General features: G+C 36.9%; 1 protein-coding gene across 2 annotated transcripts in view; it reads right to left on the reverse strand.

Moving 5' to 3' along the window:
- Positions 1–19,899, reverse strand: part of LOC115210631 (electroneutral sodium bicarbonate exchanger 1) — a 154,218-nt gene that overhangs the window by 53,975 nt on the left and 80,344 nt on the right. For both annotated transcript variants that reach the window (XM_036502036.1, XM_029779276.2), the window contains exon 4: positions 14,138–14,298. In XM_036502036.1, coding sequence (XP_036357929.1) covers positions 14,138–14,298 — 161 coding nt within the window. The remainder of the gene's footprint in view (positions 1–14,137; positions 14,299–19,899) is intronic.

Consider the following 19,899-nt stretch of genomic DNA (forward strand, 5'->3'; position numbering starts at 1 on the left):
ACAGTGCGTCCTTATCACATTTTATCACTCGGGAATAAGGGCTGCGTCTGTGACCATTTTCAGGGCCTCGGAGACAGGTGGGAAAAAGGTGTACAGAAATACAAGTTATTCAAGTTTTCATAGTCTCTTGACCTACTGAAAGTGGCAGCCAGATCTCCCTCATATGACATTCTACTGCCTTATGAAGGTGTCCAATGAATAATACTGTTTTAGATATTGCCGAGAAAGAAGAAAAAATACTGAAGTCCATGCCTTTCATCGTATCTGCTCGATCAGAGATGATCTGGGGCTAGGCAACTACAATAAGAGCGGTAATAACAGGCGTAGAGAAAGAAATTGAATATAATTGTTGCTATAGAAAAACATGCCCAATTGTCAAACTGCAACAGATATGAAATAAGTATCTGTCGTAGTGTGCACATTAGTCTAAGTTAGGTGGACACATAGTATGGATATCTGGAAGTTGTATATAGTCATCCAGTGGACAAAGTGTGTATCATACGTCTGCTCATTCAAAGCTTACTTGAGTTACACAACAAAAACAACAACCAATTTTTGTGCAACCACGTGTGCAGCACCTTACGCAAGAGTCTTCGATTGTAGCCCGGGACTGATCAATACCTTGGGTATGTGTGTGTATGAGTAAGGGTGTGAGTGTCCGTGTATATGTATATGCTTGTATTTGTGTTTGTTCACCCCATCGCTTAGCGTCCCAGCAACTTAGCGGTTCGGCAAAATAACCGATAGAATAAGTACTAAACTTAAAAACGAAGTATTGAGGTTGATTTGTTCGACTAAACCCGCGAAAGAGATGCTCTAGCATGGCCACACTTCAGTGACAGAAAAAAGTAAAGATTTTATTATCGTCATTATGATTTATAACTCACTATTTCTTCTTGATATGAAATACGAGACACTTCTGCTTGACCCATAAACCTGAATTATTGACGACATTTTACTACCGACAAAGTCAGAGCCGACAAGAGAGCCTCTACGCACCCGTTCAGCCTACTAGAAATAGCTGTCAAATTTCCTTGAAATCGCAGCAAACCATTTTAAAGAAAGGAAAGAGACACTGAAAAATGTATCCTAGATAAAAGGAAAAAAAAAAACATAACGGTTACAGTTGGAAATCTTTTGACCGTAACAACAACAACCACAACAAATATCTTGGCCTAAACTCGCTGTCTTTGCCATCAATTATTAGAATAATGATAGTTAAATCCAGTAGATGTGTATGCAAACGAAATTTTTGAGCAAAATATAAAGTAATATAAATAATAAACAAAATCGAACACATATACACAAGGTGTGTGTGTTGTTAGTTCGTCGGGTGGTTGCGGTTTTTAGGCGTAAGATAATATATTCTCGATATTCTTGGTGTAAAACACCTGAAAGCAAGTCATAAACAAGCGAGACAACTTACATCAAATCCCATTTTTTCGTAGCGAAAGACATCGATGTTTCGTCATCATTTTGACTTAACAAAATGACGAAACATTGATGTATGTCGCTCCGAGAAAAAGAGATTTGATGTAAGTTGTTTCGCTTGCCTGTGACTTACTTTCAGGTGTTTTACACAAAGGACATTGAGAATATATTATCTTACGCCTAAAAACCGCGACCGCCCGACGAACTAACAACACACACATTCTGTGTGTTCAATTTTGTTTATATACATTGAGCTGCTTCAAATTCATATTTAATCTCTCTATATATAAAGCTGAAGTTGTCTGTGTACGGCAGGTTTGGTAGTCTTCAACTAACACTATCTCCTCCGAGACCCTGCGGCGTAAGTTGACCAAAATTGAGAGTATGGCAGAATCGGACCATGTTAACACCAAAAATTATTTACATCAAAAATGTGCTTTTTTTCTTTGAAAATCCTTATATTTTTACGAAATTTTGACTGCTGTGTCGCCATTTTTCGGTGTATTTCAACCAGAAAAATGTTCACTTAAAGAGAATAACAAGCTACATAATGCAAAAATTTTACTTTTCAAAAATTCCAATTTTAAAGGGTCGAAACAAACCCGAGCAACGCCGGGTGATACTGCTAGTATAAATAATAATAGTTTCTGGTTTAAAACCAGCAGTTTTAAGGAGGAAGGAGAAGTCGATTACATCGACCCAGTATTATCGACCCCCGAAAGTATGAATGGCCAAGTTGACCTCAAAGGAATTTGAACGCAGAACACGAGTCGGAAGAAATAGCACCACGCGGCATTTTGTTCGACGAACCAACGATTCTGTTAGCTCGCCGCCTGTTGATCTTGAGATGGTGTCTGAGATTACATTGTGCAATGTGTTCTTGGATTGTTTTGAAAGATGTAATTTAAATGTATTTTGAGGGAGATTTGGCAGATATTTCAAGCAAGTTGAGCGATCACATGGAAAAAAAAAGCTACAAAGCGTAGTAATCCCCTACATATCTTTTATGGATCGTTTCTGTCACTGGACTGAGGACATGCTGGTACATCGCCTTGAAGGGTTTGGTTGTCGATCACACATTCTATTGGTCTCTTACGCCGGACCAGTAAGTTATGTGGACGTAAACAAACCACCAGTAGTTGACAGTGAGTGAATATGACACACACACACTGCATATGCATGAATTTATTTTACATGAAAATTGAAGGATTATTCAATAGATTTGGTAGAGTACAATTTATTCTTTAGCAATATAGTATTGACAGTGACTACGAAGTTTCGGCCAATTAAGCTTAGTTGGCCGAAACTTCAGTCACGTGTGTGTGTGTGTGTGTGTTTGTGTGTGCTGAGGTCGATTCATTCAGCTAAAAATTATTCAAGACGGGGCCCTAGCATGGCCACAATCTTATAACTGAAACAAATGTGAGATAAAAGGTAAAAGATATGACGGGCTACCACAATTTCCGTTTACCAAATCCACTCAAAAGGTATTAGTTGGTCCAGAGCTACAGTAAAAGACTCTTATCCAAGGTGCCGGGTACTGGGACTGAACCAGAACCCGCATGGTTGTAAATGAATGTAAATAGGAGGGTCTCAGGAATACTGTTTTTGGATACATGATGGTGAAGAGGTCTTAATAGACGGGTTCATGGCCATCGAATGTTATTTAGGAGGCGTGGTTATCTCATGTTGAAAGTTGTCTCAAAACTTCCTTTAAAGACTAGAAGCAGCTGACATTTAAAACTGAATCACGAAACAGATTAGCAGATATTTAATATTTTTCACCTTTCATCAGTACACATTGCAGTCAGTCGGATAACATAACAAAACATTAATACGGCCTGGATTTAAAAAGCATGCTTTCCAGCCGTGCGGTCTTCAGTTCAGTCTCACTGCGCAGCACCTTGGGCAAAAGTATTCTAATATAGTCCGCCCCAGAACGACTAAAGCCCTGTGAGTGGATTTGGTTGACGGAAACTGAAAGAGGTCAGATGTTTTATATATATATATATATATATAATTACACCAAGTAGTGAAATTAATTAATTAATTATTCCAAATTAATTAATTTCACCCTTCATTATATATATATATATATATATATATATATATATATATTATATATATATATATATATAAGTTCCTGTAACTTAGCGGTTAAGCAAAAGAGATCAATAGAATAAGTATCAGGCTTTAAAAATAAGCACTGGGGCCAAGACGGTGCCCCAGCATGATCGTAGTCCGAAGACTGAAATAAATAAAGCATAAAAGATACACACACACACTGCTAAGAACTAGACTTATAGATAGACGGGAATAATATAGTCCGCAGTAACTCTAATGTCCATCTTAGGCCAGTAGCACTATAACACACATGACTTGTTGTTTAAATATCTTTTCATACGCGTTACCAATACATCTAATTCTCATAAACGTTATTAGACTACTAACTACTCAAACTTTTACGTCTATCGACCACTTCAATGAACTAACGATGTCGCTCGACATGCTGGCAGCAGCAGCCAAATCTCTCTCTCAAAAAGTGCCTTATCCTCTTAAATAGAAAAATGATACATTACATAATGCAATCCTAAAAAAGGCGCGATGGTCTTTCCAATTGCTCAATCAGGACAAACCCGGGGCCAGACAACTGCAACAATAACTACTACTAATAGTAGTATAGTAGAGGCGCAATGGCCCAGTGGTTATGGCAGCGGGCTCGCGGTCGGAGGATCGCGGTTTTGATTCCCAGACCAGGCGTTGTGTGTGTTTATTGAGCGAAAACACATAAAAGCTCCACGATGCTCCAGCAGGGGTTGTACTCTTTCGCCACAACTTTCTCTCACTCTCTCTTCCTGTTTCTTGAGTAACGCTGCGATGGACTGGCGTCCCGTCCAGTTGCGAGGAACACATACCCCACAGAAACCGGGAAACCGGGCCCATGAGCCTGGCTAGGCTTGAAAAGGGCGACAAGAAGAGTAGTATATGTTATACCCACATTTATAATAGTTAACAAAAAAAGGATTCATCGGGATCTGGAACTGCATCGCGAGATTATCTTAATACTGAAACAGGTGTTGTTGTGTAGCTTCGGTCGGCTTCCATTGAGCAAACTTATATAATCAAAGACATTTTAACCGCTTTTTAAAGTACAGCGAGCCAAGAGGTACAGTGTCAGATTTAGGCATAGGATAACAAACTACAGTTTAGGACCTCACAATCGGCAGGAGCATCAGAATAATTAAAAAGCATATGTGTTTTTAACTTCTGTGAGATTTGTGTGTGTAACTTTTTAATAAAAATATCCATGCTTTATATAGCTCGGAATTTCATGTCTAAATCCAGGACTACCACGAGTACATGAGCTAAGGTTTTTCTTTCATACAGTCGAAATTTGACTGTTATTTGTGGCAGGTAGAACGACGACCAAGCAATAGTTTCTTTGGTAGTTTGCTCGAGCAGTCGTTTCTTGTTCGTGTGAGAGATGAAATATTTTGTAACTACTAGTTCACGTGTCTAAATTTTGGATGGAATTTGTCCTAAATGTCCAGTGCGCGTATAGGTATGTCTTTATTAAAACGTGTCTATAAGATTTAAATATTTCAGTACTCTTCTGTTTGATTCATGCTGCATAACTCTAGAACATGAGTTCTTAAACTAGGGTACGCATACCGATAAAGAAATTATGCCGATACATGTGAGCTGTAAAATCCCTTGAATTTTGGAAGCAATCATAACCAACTACTTTTCAGTGCTGTAAACCTCTGATGGAGGCAGGGGTGGGGAGATGAAATTGCCAAATATGTTGTTTGGGTGCCTTGGCTTTCATAATTATAATTAGTGACAAATTATACATGGTTCGTTTCATGGTACCCAATCATTTTACGATATATTCTTCAAAAGGAGTATGTCAACATTGCTGGACATGACGAATGGGGGCACTCTAGAAGTATGTTTCTTCCGCTTTATTATGAAAGACTACGCCATTTATGAAAGACTGTTTCACTGACGTCTGAATAACACTTTGCCTGTCCTACTTATCACACGTAATACACAAGATATATTTCCCTTGCGTCCATGCATCATACACATCCTCAATTTGTTTCAACCACCAGGGTAACTGAGTACTTATGAAAGGGCGTATGAAATGAAACAAGAGTTAGCTAAAGTCTGAAAACAGCATTCAACTTTTAAGACAAATTTATGAAAATACTTTGGACAGGCAATGGATTAGATTGCCCATATACTACTGTAACGATGGTTAGTTTATATATTAATAGATCATATCTAAACATGTTACGAATATTGTATGAAATAGAAGTGCATTAATGAATTCCTCTATGTGGAAGACTAGAGTTTGTATGCTTTAGTATTACCGATTTCCATTAATGACGTCAGTTAAATGTAAGTATCCGTAATACAACAATGATTCGGAGTTGTGTTATTGATATTTACTTGGGTGTGTCTCTTTTCTAAGCATCAGAAGGTGTTATGTATATTAAGATATTGACGAGTTAATTAATGATGATTAACAATGTACACAAAGAGACATCGTATTTTACTACAATGCAAACTGCAGGGTAATTACTGGTAACAATGTAGTTACAATAACTGTTAAAACTTGTTTCATAAGCATGAGAATTTCAGTGTTGAGGGTGAGAGATCGAATTTTTAATTAGGCTGTCGTCAGGATTACGTTCTCTTAGGACATAATATAAATGTAATCAACAGCTTTGTGAAAAATGTTCTTATTTTAAGCAAATATACTGTCTTAACGATGTGGGGTATTTAAGAGGTTGCTCGATCTGCGAGAAATAGCATCAAATTTTCCAAAACCAAACCTTTAACCGTTTTAAACAATGAAGGACAATCTGGATTATATACTATTAGAAGCTCTACAGAAGTACGATGGTCGTGGTTGGAATCCCTTTGAACCTAAGTCTACTCAATCAATTTTTTGACCCGAGGGTAAATAACAGCAATATATTCTTAATTGGAAAATCCTGTTGGATTATTTTTAATTACTGAGAAAACTTGTTTCTGTTTGTATATAGTTATGTTGTCCTGACAGAAAAAACAGTTATTGTTGCAAGTGGTGATGATGGCTAACCCCAGATTAGCCTAAACAAATAGATTTATGATCAAAGGCGTTCGTGACTATTCCGTTGGTTTTTCTATATTTTACCTTTTTTTTCTTAAGCACTGCATTACCTTATGTATCCTTTCTTCTTTTAAGCGAAAGTGTATAATTTGAGGAAAATTTGGTTACTATTTCTTGCAGGTCAAGTGCCCACGAAGAGGTTCTCTGTTTGGCTTGAAAAATAACACTTTAAGAAAGAGTTATCTGCTACCTATCGATCTTTAGATAGATACTCTACTACTGAGCTATATCTCAGATGGCAAAACAGTTTCTTTTGTTACCTTTAGCTTTCATTTTTCTATACTATCTCCCATCTTTCTACTTTCCATGTTTATACAGCAGCGAAATCATATCCCGCTTTTTATTAATTTAAAGTGCAAAAACCTATCAACAACCGAGTTTAGTTAAGCATTATTTTCAGTTGCAAGCATCTATCTGTACGCTCTTAGTTTGGGATTTATCCAAGTCCTCCATCCCTCTCAGAATTCAAGCAAGTCCCTAAAATAAAATAACAAAACTCTTTTGTTTCAGTCAAGACAGCTCTTGATATCCATGGATATATGAATGAGTTTGCGTGTGCATATATTTATATGCATTCATCACTAAATCTGCGCTCATGCAATGAGTGTGCATGCTATTTTTTAGTGCCCAAATATGTGCATTTCAGTGAGTAATCATATATACAGCATTGTGAACATACATTCAGTTCAAGCATCTCAAACGGAGAACCCCGGAACAGTTTTACGAATAAGTAAACGTGTGTGTGTGTGTGAGAGAGAGAGAGAGAGAGAGAGAGCTATGTCCGGTCGCTCACAAGTGCTATTGGTAGCATGTAGTCTGGTACAATTTGTTGTTGGTGACTAAACTGGTTTCCACACCAAGCTTGCCTAGTGCCGACAGTTGACTATTTCACTCGTTGACTATCGAATAATTGTGCAAGGACATAGAAATACTCATGATAATGAACGAGTGCGCCGCAAGACTACCTGAAAGTGATAGGCCCCTAGTTCTGGTTAGAACGTCTGTCGAGACACACACGCACATATATATTTGCATACCCAAGCATTTTTCTATCCCGTTTTCTGGTGAGAATGTAGTCAATATACCTTGTGTGCCCACCAGATTGATAGATGAACTTGTGACCGGTTGGTTTCTTGAAGTTCGCGTTGTAAATCATGAGATCGTTTGCGTTACAGAACTTCTAGAGCCTTGTTCCCTCTTTAATTCTGGGACTAAATGCATAGCTTCCATGTTACAACTTGCAATCTATCAGATTACTGCCCAACATGTCCATTGAAGTCGCTGGCCACGAAGATCAGGTAAAAGGACTATGTAAAATTAGACCTTTCGTTCATCTGCCACTCCGGACTGAGAAGCATGAACAAAGATGATTATGCTATCGTACAATCTAACTACCTCGATCGCCCTCGCATTTCTCTGTCAACATATAGCTGTATCACAGAATTGACCAATCTATCGGATGCTGTTACACACCGCTGGTGACAATGCATCTTCTCGTATTGTTGTTTCTTTCGAAAGACACCACCCTGCCGGCCAGTTCGACATAGGGTCACCCATTTATGGGAACAACGTGAAATGAAGCGTTTTTGCTCAAGAACACAATACACTGTCGATGTGGGAATCGAAACCAAAGTCTTGCAATTGTGTGTGCAACGACCTTACCTCTTGGCCACGTACCTTTTACTATATGTGTGAATGTGAGTATCTCAAGCAGCGGTGGAAGCCAAAAAGGAACATACGGAAAAACAGGAAAGAAGAAACAAGATAAAATACGCACAATGGATGCAGGGTTGCTTAATGCCTCATTACTTATCGATCAATTATCACTATATATATATATATATATATATATAGTTCATGTTGTAAGGCTTCAACAAGTAGAGTAGCACTCGCTCAGCTAAAACAAGGAAGATAATGTCATAACAGAAATAATATATTTCACAGCGTTTGTGATTTTTATTATAACATTATCTCTCTCTCTCTCCTCCTCCTCTCTCTCCCTCTCTCTAAACATATATATATATATATATATATAATATATATATATATATATATATATATATATATATATATTGTGTGTGTGTGTATTGCCTGCTGCAACTCATAATTTTACCGACTGACGAAATGCAAGATATATTTAAGTGAAACAACGCGGTGCAAAAGGGTGGGTTGGGTCTCTGAATGCTTATTTCATTGCTTGCTGCCAGCCCAGTTTGAGAAATCAGCGTAATAGATATCAGCAATATCCTACTCTATGTATTCAGTGCGTTTTCTTCAGCCTGTCATAGAACAACGTAAATACGCTCGCGCACGCACATTCAATATATAATATAGTGCTACAATGACAATTTTATCGTAGCCCTGGTAATACTGTTGTAAATTTTGATAATAATATAAAAGCATAATAAATACATGACAGAAAAATGTATAAAACTGTTTGATAACGACACTGAAGTGCAAACATATGTATATACTTCAAAGCTTTGAAAGAAGCAAAAGTTAAAGTCCTGTTTTGTGACAGTTCTGAGATTTCGAGTCGCAAGCATATGAAGAGGCAACGGTTAAGTGGTTCCCACATAAATACCTCATATGTAAGTACAGACATACAGACAGAAACACGCACTCATATGATTGCTAGCGTCATCATCGTCACAGACGTCGTCGTTTTAAGTCGCCTTTCCATGAAAAGATGAGTTGGGTAGTATAAGGACATACCCTCTCTCATACATGTGTATATATACGCGTGTGCATGTGTGCAAATGACTGTGCGTATGCGTGTATATATTAAGGCGGACAATTAGCAGAGACTTTATCGTCTCATTAACTGCTCTTGTCACTCCTAGTTCAAATCCCGCCGAGGCCAACTTTGTCTCTTCCATCATTTCGTGGTTGACAGATTTGTATTAGAGTTAACAGATTTGTATTAGAGTAGATTCTTCTCTCTCTTTCTTTCTTTCTTTCCTACACATAATGCACCCACGTTGCACACATATAATGTGTGTGTATATATGTATGTGTATGTACGTGGTCATGTGTGTGTACAAATCGCTTCTAGTAACTGATCTATTTTGTAGTAATTTCTCTAAGTCTCTCTCCAAACATAATTCGTTAAAGCCCACTTCTTGTTTTAACATCCAACTTTCATATATGAATATTCGAGCTTTTAAAAAAATGTACTGTGCTACTTAAAGCTGGTTGTGCTTCAAACAGAAAAACGTTTCTTAGCACAAAAGTGTCATTAAGCTGCTGATTCCTAGTTATACATTGAGAGTAGCAAGCTGGAGTTTGTTTCCTTTTCTTAATTTCGCATTTTACTAGAGAGGCACAGCTTCCTGTAGAATCATTAGTTCTGGGGTTGGTCTTCTTTCGTTTCACTGCGGAAATACATTTTTTTCATTTGAGTCTTTGATCAGAGCCTTGTCAAGTTCTACGATAAGGTTTTGTTGTTCAGCAGGTTTGGTTTTTGGTACTTAGTTTAAAAGAAAATTATTGCGGAGATCAATGACTGAACTTTGTGTTCCCATATTGGTAAGTGAAACGGGGAAACAACGAAAGTAACACTATTTGCGAAAACTGTTTCTTTATAATTCATTGAAAAATCCGATTCCATTATCTGGAAGCATTACTGTTAGCTATTATGTGTGACGAAGTCATTCCCAAAGTTTTTTATTTGAATATATAACGAACACAATTAATTTGAACAGACTGCAACTGACTGAACCGAAGCACATCATTCTACATGTCTATGCCGAGATTGTGGGAATTGACCTAACAAGGAGCAGTCACTCTATCAGCTAGAGATAACCTTTACATTCCCCTTAAGCCAAGCCGTAACCGTTTTAAAAAATGAGGGACATAATGGAAGATATAGTCCAGGGTACATTGTTTGAAAATAAGATGTGGTGCTCATGGCTGAAACTCTTTGACCGTGGGTCTGCTCAATCAGAGCCGACCTGGGATAAAGCAACGATCACAAGGATCTAAATGGTAATTAGTGACAAAGTTTTCTGTACAACTTAACCCTACATTGGATCAATTCAATATTTGGACATGTTATTTTTTTTCTTATATATACTTGTTTTATTACTAATAACGAAACAAAGCCAATTAAGTTTGACAGATGATAAATCAATTGATTGGATAAACACCGACATTACGTTTCAATCAAACGAAGACAGAATTCATTTTGTTTTGGTTTCTTTCATTGGAAATCTTAGCTTAAACTGAATGAAAAAAAGCACACACACACACAAGAAAGAAAAAGACATTTTCTTCGGGCAACAGTATACGAAACAATGAAAATGTACTCAAGTTTCACTCCACAGAATGAAAGCAGAGATGATGGAACATTTAGGTGAAAGGAAATCAACGTTGTTAAACGAGTGTTCTGAACATATGATATTCCATCGCTAGCGTCAGTCATAGAATAAATGTCGTATTAGAAGTTGATGAAAAGAGCTGCTTTATTTGAATGGCTATAGAAAATGTAATTGCCAGCTATCGAGAAGATTTCGTAACAAAAGTGAATGAATATAATAATTATATCGCAACATAATTGAAATTCACATTGCCGTAGCCATATCTAAGGCTGAAAAACAAAGGTAATCAGATGGTATGATTGACCTGAATTGGCTATTACTTTTATTAAGATATATTTCAGTTTCTTTAATTTTCAGCGTAAGACGTCTTGTATTGAAAAGTGTTAATGAAGCGTAAACTAACATTACTTTCTTTTAAGACCGTTTGAAGAAATGTTTTAACTCACATGTTTTTCTTTTTTAACGGTGTATACTCATTCAGATTATTTGTAAACCATTCTCTCCACAAACCCCTTCTCTCTCTTTCCTCTCCCTCAATCATTACTTCGGATGTTTTTTTTAACAACCTTGGTGAAAAATACGTTATTGTACAAGAAGTGTCATTAAGCCAACTCGTTTTAAAGAAAACGGCGCAAGGTTAGAGACACTTGATCCTTGTAACACTCTCATTCTTTTAAAATGCTCTCTGTTGACAGAACGGGATATATTACTACAAACAAGTGATTAAGAAAAAACAAGGAAGAAAGAAAATTCTTCACAAACCAGTCAGTCAACTTAACCTAGCTTTTAAATATACACTCTTTTATTTTGTTATTTGGGATCAGTTTTCTATTACAATCAACCAACAAGAGTAGGGCTAATTTTCACTTAAAAAGGTCATACAGATGCTAAGGAAATGTCAATAGCGGAACACTAAAGTCATTGAAAATTAATTAGACTGTCCAACTTTACTTTGATTTACAATGTAGAATTTTTAACTAAAGTGATGCAGTTTACTAAAAGAAGGGAAATAAGTGTCGTAATATTTCTACTGAAGAAGGGCGCCTAAATCATTTTTGTTAACGATTTTTCTCCTATTTTTAATAGATATAAATGAATTTATTCGTAGACGGCTAACAAGATCAAGACCACATAGTCGGTGTATAACAAAAGAAAAGAACAACAGCAAAACAAGACAATAATGCAGTATTATTAGCATATAGTGTTAAATCGAAAGGTTTCTTTTTAGTAAAGCAATACTGAACGTTAGTCATGAATTCAGTAATTGAAGTATTAGTGCAGTCTAGTAGGTAAGGTATTGAACTGATTGTTTAGTATTGACTATATTCTACTGGCTAATTAACAAATATAGAAACGCTGTTAGTCATTAACAAAACTGTAAATTATTATTTATATTATCTATTTTTAAAAATGTTATATTGTAATTTGTATATAATAGCAGGGCCGATCACTGGTTCACTGTATTTTTTGATAGTGAAAGTGACAAGATGTTTGTAACACGATGTAGGACAAATATTTCAAGGGACTATGTTCATAGAGTATCGGTTTGTCGGCGACTTACACACACACAGAGGAAGATATTGGTTAACTCGAGACCACGAAAGACGACTCTTGACCATGTCTACACTATATAAGGTTTAAAATAAACCAAGCTGAAAATTAAAAATGATTTTTATAAACCACAGTATTTTCCTTACTCTAGCTCTTGATTAATCATAGACGTGCATACATACGATCAAAAGTTTTCCATTAATGACCATCCAGTCTTTTTCCTAGCCTATATATCCAATGGTTCCTTCTGCTTTTCTAAGATAGTAGAGTGTGATGTGGGGTAGGTTTGTTTGCTTATCCTAAAAAGTCTTAGATCCTCCCTCTGTGGCTCACTGCCTTAATTCAAGTACTTGTTTAGCGCCGTATCATCCCTGATAGAACAGCATTATCATCAATGGCATTCAAGCCATAAACATTCAGTTCTTTTGTTTTTTCCAGGCATTGCGTATATACGATGACATTATCCAACATAGATGGTCACGTGATCACGTATAGATTTTTTGTTGGCTTCATAGACTGCAATTCATTAACACCCTTTTTCTCAGTATAGGGCCCTTTCTAATCTTTGCCCTAGTTATTTAATCCCATTTCCAAAGTTACGCTACATCTGGAGTGAATATTATCTTTTATCTTGTTTCAGTCATTTGACTGGCCATGCTGGAGCACCGTCTTGAAGGATTTTAGTTGAACAAATCGCTCCTAGGACTTATTTTTTAAAGCCTAATACCTATTCTATCGGTCTATTTTGCCGAATCGTTACGGGGACATAAACACGCCAACACTGGTTGTCAAGCAGTGGTGAGGGGATAAATACAGACACAAATACACACACACACACACAGATATATACATATATGTGTATAAACGACAGGTTTGGTTTCTTTCAATTTCCGTCTACCAAATCCGCTCACAAGGCGCCTGCCTAAGATGCTACAAATCCGCTCACAAGACGCTTGCCCAAGGTGCTACACAGTGGGACTGAACCTGGACCCGTGTGATTGGGAAGCAAGCTTCATACAACACAGCTACGCCTGCGCCTCCAAAACCTTCCAGGCTTGCTACAAGGTTATACAGTTTTAGAAAAACCAAAGTTATGCTACAGACACAAACTCTTGATATATAGCCGTTTTTACTATATATTGGATGCAGCATAGCCGAATGGGAAAAGTTTGCTATGCAAAAACGAGTTTTATCGTTCGGTCCCACAGCGGGGTGGCATAGGCAAGTGTCTTTTGCCATAGCCACAAGGGACTCAAAACTTGCGAGTGAAATTGGGCAAATGGAAATTGAACAGAAGCCAGTCAAGAGGACTGTACTCGTAATTCAAAAGTTCAAGCTTATCATACACCGTGTCACGCTGATTTTTACTTGACGATTACACAGACACTTTCAGACTAATTCCATGATTAGGTAACTCGGCTGATCAAACATCTGAATCGGAAGACTCAGTGTTGAGACCGACACATATTTATTTTATTACTTACTTTTCTAAATGCGGAAATAGAAAGGTTTATTATGATCCTGTACGTTAAGCAAACCCAGGAGTTCGGAATAAAGCATTAGTATATTTTAGATGGTTTTTATAATGAATTAGCTCTGACCATGTTGCTACAACTGCGGATACTGAAATGCGCTACAAATTATATCAGTTTGATAACATTACTAATTTCCTTACCTATCACTTGAGATAGATTATGTGCATCCATGTCTAGCATCACAGCACCAGACATCATACAGCTTCGCAGTTCGAACAAGGAATGTAAAGATAAAGATGCCACATGAGGTTTCGACCATCTTTCTCCTCCTTCCTCAACATCTTCTTCATATTTCACCCATCTATAAAGAAAAGTTCGGGATTTCTTTGAATATTTTGATAGTCGTTTACAAGAAGAGGCAGCTGAAGATAATCAAATGATGATGACGAGGATGATGATAACGATGATGATGATGATGATGATGATACAGAACCAAACCTCCTGCTCTTACACACATACACAATATGTAGAAAATAACCCTATTATTCGACACTGCACACTTAACTGCGTTCAGACTGATGGAATTGTAAGGATTTCTCATATACATAGGCACAAGGCCAGAAATTTGAAGATTGTGATAAAATCATTTCTAGTATTTTGCAAGTATTTTTTTTTTCTTTCGAACTCCCGAAAGGATGAAAAACGAAGATGACTTTGGTGGGAATAATGTATAACAACATCTAATAGTTTTACCTCACTCTTCACTGAGATGTGACCATGTTTGGAAGTGGTTTTACCACTCTTTGATCTGATTTTTATCCATGGCATCATCGCCAAAAGCCTGCTGAATCTTCTGAATGATTTGAACTTGAGTATCACCAAGCTTTTGGCAAAACTTGATGTAATGCCTCTACTGGATGCGTTCGGTGAAAACGGAAATCCGACGAGTAATCACTACATGTTTGTACGCTAGGTGTAAAAGCCGGGAACTGACGCGGTCTATCGGTGATGCGAAAATTTTCACGCATGCACAAGAAGGATAGTGTCGCCTTCAGCCCAAAGGAATTTGCCAATACTGCATTAGTTTTGGTGAGAAAAAATAAATTCGGATACTTTGTGAACGCAATTCGTATATGATGCGTGGACACCAGGGAAATATATGCTGTGTTATGTCATACAGATGACAGGCAAAGGGCTAAATTGGTCTTATTTTCTCATTCGTAGCCAGAGTGTATTCGACTGATCTGCATGAACTCTTCCTTTCCCAGTTATATATATTGTATATGATATACACGTACATGCTCATGAAAGAACAAATTAGACGGCTAATACTGGAACAATTTAAATAATTGAGAATTTCCTAGACTGAAATCCTGGCTACCTCCGTGATTCTAATGAGAGAGGAAATGTGAAGACACATGGCTTACGCAAGGTCGCAGTTTCAATTCCCAAACCGGCGTCGTGCTCGAGAGCAAAATACTTCGTTTCACGTTGCTCAAGTCCTCTCAGCTATAAATGGGTAACTCTGCGACGGACTGGCATTCCATTCAGGAGGAATGTTGACTTGCCCGCTTAGCCAGCAGAGTGGCATCACTCTAAAGCCGCAACAATGCGAGGAGGAGCTCTGTGATCAGCGGTGTATAACAACATCTGACAGTCTGACTAATGTTTTAATATAATAGTTAAACAAAATTACATATCAACTCGCTTAACAAAGCTTCAAATGGACTGAACCATATCGCAACGCTTTCACGATTCACACTTTAAATTGAGTTTTTTTTTTATTTTTATTTTCATTATTCTCAACAAAAAAAAACTTATTTGGTACTGTAATCATCATTTATGGGGAAAAATTCATTTCCTGGTGGAAAATTTCGTTCATGATATTTATATATCTTGATTTATTATGTAATGAAAACAGAATTTTCATTCATGAAAGAAGTCAAATATTTCTAACTTACGCCTCCTTTTATCTATGAAAAACCATCAGGTAAACAAAGAAATGTGATTTAATTCATACTTCCTGAGAATTACCTACCAACATCTCACCTAGTTTCTTATTTTAATGTGTCTCTTTACAAAACTACTTGACAAAGACATGATCATTGTATTAGAAATTAAATTACTAAGTCTGCAAAGAAATTTCATAGATTATAATAGTCGAGCGCAGATAATGGATGAAAAGAAAATGTGACTGACCCCCGAAAAAAAGCATAACAAAGACATTACAAGGTAAAAATAAACAGGTTTTATCACTACATATGTGTGAGAAAATGGTTTGAAAACGAATTTGTATTCAAATTCTGACATACAATGACTTTTGCTATTGTTGTTATACTTATCATACATTAAGAATATTCGTCAACTCGTTTTTCTTTAAAAAATAAAAATTCCATTAATAAAAGTGCAGAAATGGGGTGAACTTTATGCAAAACTTTAGCAGAAAACCAGCAGGTTTAGGGGAGGGGCAAAGTCGATTAAGTCGACCTCAGTGTTCCACTGGTGCTTATTTTATCGATCCCGAAAGATGAAGGGCAAAGTCAATCCCAGATGAATTTGAATCTAAAATGTAAAGATGGACGAAATGCCGCTAAGCAGTTCGCCCTGCATGCTAACGATTCTGCCACTCGCCGCCTTATCTTTTGTATAATACCCCCAACATGATGCAGGTATTAAAAAAATCCTTTGAAGTTGAGGTTGGATAGAGAATTAGAATAATTAAATATGGGTGTTTATTTCAATCAGAACATCTATAGTTTGGCCTCAAAATTCGGAATGCCAATTAACGCCGCAGTTTTCAAACTGATAAATACAATTCCCCATACTATCTCAAAATTATTAGCGAAGTTGTTTTCCACTTCCCCTCTTAGTTAATTCTTTCTAATACATGCACAAAGCCTGTAATGTTGGTGGGAGGACTTTATCGGTTACATCGTCTCCGGTGCTCAAATGGTACTTATTTTATCGATCCAGAAAGGATGATAGGCAAACTCGACCTTGACGGCATTTTAACTCAGAACGTAATGAGTCGAAAGAAATATTGCGAAGAATTTTATCCGACGTGCTGACGATTTTGCCAACTCGCCACCTTTTCCCTCTTTTCAAATTTTAGCACAGAGTCAGCAGTTTTTCAGGGGAAGAAGAAGTCGCTAACATCGATCCCACTACTCAAATGGATACTTATTTTATCATCCTTGAAGGAATGAAAAGCAAAGTCGACCTCGACAGAATTTGAACTCAGAACGTAAAGACGTACGAAATGGCGCTAAGCATTTTGCCCGGCGTGCTAACGATCCTGCCTTCTTTATTAATGAGAAGACGAAGGAGATTGCATCCATATAATGCTTTCTTTACTATTTTATTAGACAAGTTCTAACAAAGTTTAAAACCATCTTCATTAGAATTGATAATTCACCCACCTTCTTTTCAATCCGTACCCCACTTCACCACACATTCTGAAAAACACTGAGCCAACATATACCTATAAGGCTTGCAACCACTGGGGTTATTTTCTTCCTTAAAGTTAAAAAATGGGATTATGATACCGAAATGTGAAATAATTTGTTATTGCTATTATTTTGTGCTTTGTAGACTGTCCTGTATTACTAAAAAAATGTATGCCTTCTACCTTCCATAATAATACGGTTTAAGTGGGCTTTTACACGAAATGCGAAGAATACGTTTCGCGGTACATCACAAACCATTTAACAATATTCACTCTCATACCTAAACACATATCTAAACAGTCAATCCGAAATCGTTTTTCAATCGTATCCCCTGTTTATTTTCGTATGCCCATTGTTTTAATTCTGTCTTTTAAAAACGAGATTCTGGGGCGAAATCTTTTCTTGGTTGTTACTATTCATACACTGAAAGCAATGACTTTTGAAGTAATTTGCATTCACGTCACATTCGGTTTTTTTACAGACTGTGGTCTCAGCAAAAGAATTCATGAAGCAACTAGAAAGCTACTATGTGTTCGTCCTACTTGCTAGAAAGGGCAGCTTAACTTTTTCAAATTACACGTCATTATTTTACAAAAAGAATAGCATATATTATAATGCAATACTACACAATGGTGAAAGGTCACTGCTGAAACGCTTTTGACCATAGGATTACTTAATCAGGCCTGATATGGGCTCAATAACGAAAACATCAATAATAATTCTATTGATGTCTTCGTTATTGCATTTCACTTTTAGCGATGAATTAAGAAGGTTTGATATGTGTACGTGTGTGTATGCTTAAACTTTTTGTTGAAGTAATCGTTTAAGATTGATTTTTATATAAAATAGTAAAGAATTCATCAAACTAATTGTTTTATCATTAAATCTGCTAAAAAATGCTTTATGGAAATCTTTGTCAAAGAATTCTTCATTAGTCAATAGGTCAAAGATTCATTACCATCTTTTATTTTATTTAACTAGATTTTTTGGTAAGAACTTATTTCCGTATGCGAGTTTTTCATTTGGTTAATTGTAAGATTGGTATCAATTTGTCACCAAAATTAATTTAAGATAATTTAAAATGCTAGTTTTCCTAGATGTTATGGTTCAGAATCTGAATCGTTAAAATAGATGTTGATCAAATGTGTTCTTTTTGCCAATTATTGAAAGGCAAATGCTATTCCATATTTTCCGGTGCACAAGTCGACATAGTATATAGCGTATGTAGTGTAAACATTCAAACATCGTCACTGTTTCCCAAGTCCTGCTGTATTTCACATGAAACTTTTGGTCCTCCAAAATCGTCTCAGTGTCCAAGTCGATCAACCTTTTTTTCTGGCGGTAAATTTCGGCCTGAATAATTCGACTTGTATGACGGAAAATAATACGTTAATCCATACAGTCAACTCTATGTAATTGTGAATTGTGGTGACTATTTTGTTGACGCTCAGAAAGTTGAATGGCGGAGCCGAAATCTATGGGATTTGAACCCAGAGCATAGATGAATGAATCTAAAATAGGGTATGGCATTTCGTCTGGGGTTCAGCGCTATAGCCACAAAGTGTTTAAATAACATACAAAATGCTCATCTGGCAACGGTTATGACCTTCAAGAAACGTAAGAAATAAATGGAATATTTTGTTTCTTGTTATATAAATGAAAATATCACAACCAACAAAACGTGTCACTGCATTAACGTCACCAGCCATTCATTGTCCGATACCGTAGCATCTAGTCTTAAATTTCAATTCGTCAAATGTTTTGTTAGTGTTTCAGCTTAAACAGAGGAAAATTGTTTATAAGCAAGCAGGCATCTAAGGTAAAAAGAAAAAAAAACAAAGAAAGAAGTCAATATCTCATATACAATAACCTATCCATTCAAGAGGAAAATATGAACATTTGGTTACACACAAACGCCCCCCACCTACCCACACACACACACACACATTTTTTTTACATAAGGCGCAGGAGTGGCAAGTAGCTTGCTTACCAACCACATGGTTTCGGGTTCAGTCCCACTGCTATGTGGCATCTTGGGCAAGTGTCTTTTACTAGAGCCTCGGGCAGACCAAAGCCTTGTGAGTGAATTTGGTGGACGGAGGCTGAAGGAGGCCCGTCGTATATATATGTGTGTGTGTGTGTGTGCGTATTTTACCAGCTAGCCGCCTTTAATTTATATTAATATATTATAGGCTGTTTATGGTGACGCGCTGGCAGAATCTTTAATTTCGTCCGCCCTTACATTCTGAGTTCAAATTTCGGCGAGGTCGACTTTGCCTTTCATCCTTTTTAGGCAGCGAGCTGGCAGAATCGTTACCGCACCGGGAAAAGTGCTGAGCGGCATTTCGCCTGTTCATACGTTTTGAGTTCAAATTCCATCGAGGTCGACTTTGCTTTTATCCTTTTGGGGGTCGATAAAATGAGTACCAGTTGAGCATTGGGATCGATTTAATCGACTTACACCCTCCCTGACATTGTTGGCCTTGTACCAAAATGTGAAGCCGATATCATATCTT

The sequence above is a fragment of the Octopus sinensis genome, linkage group LG4 (genome assembly GCF_006345805.1).
Source record: "Octopus sinensis linkage group LG4, ASM634580v1, whole genome shotgun sequence".
Classification (NCBI taxonomy): Eukaryota; Metazoa; Mollusca; class Cephalopoda; order Octopoda; family Octopodidae; genus Octopus; species Octopus sinensis.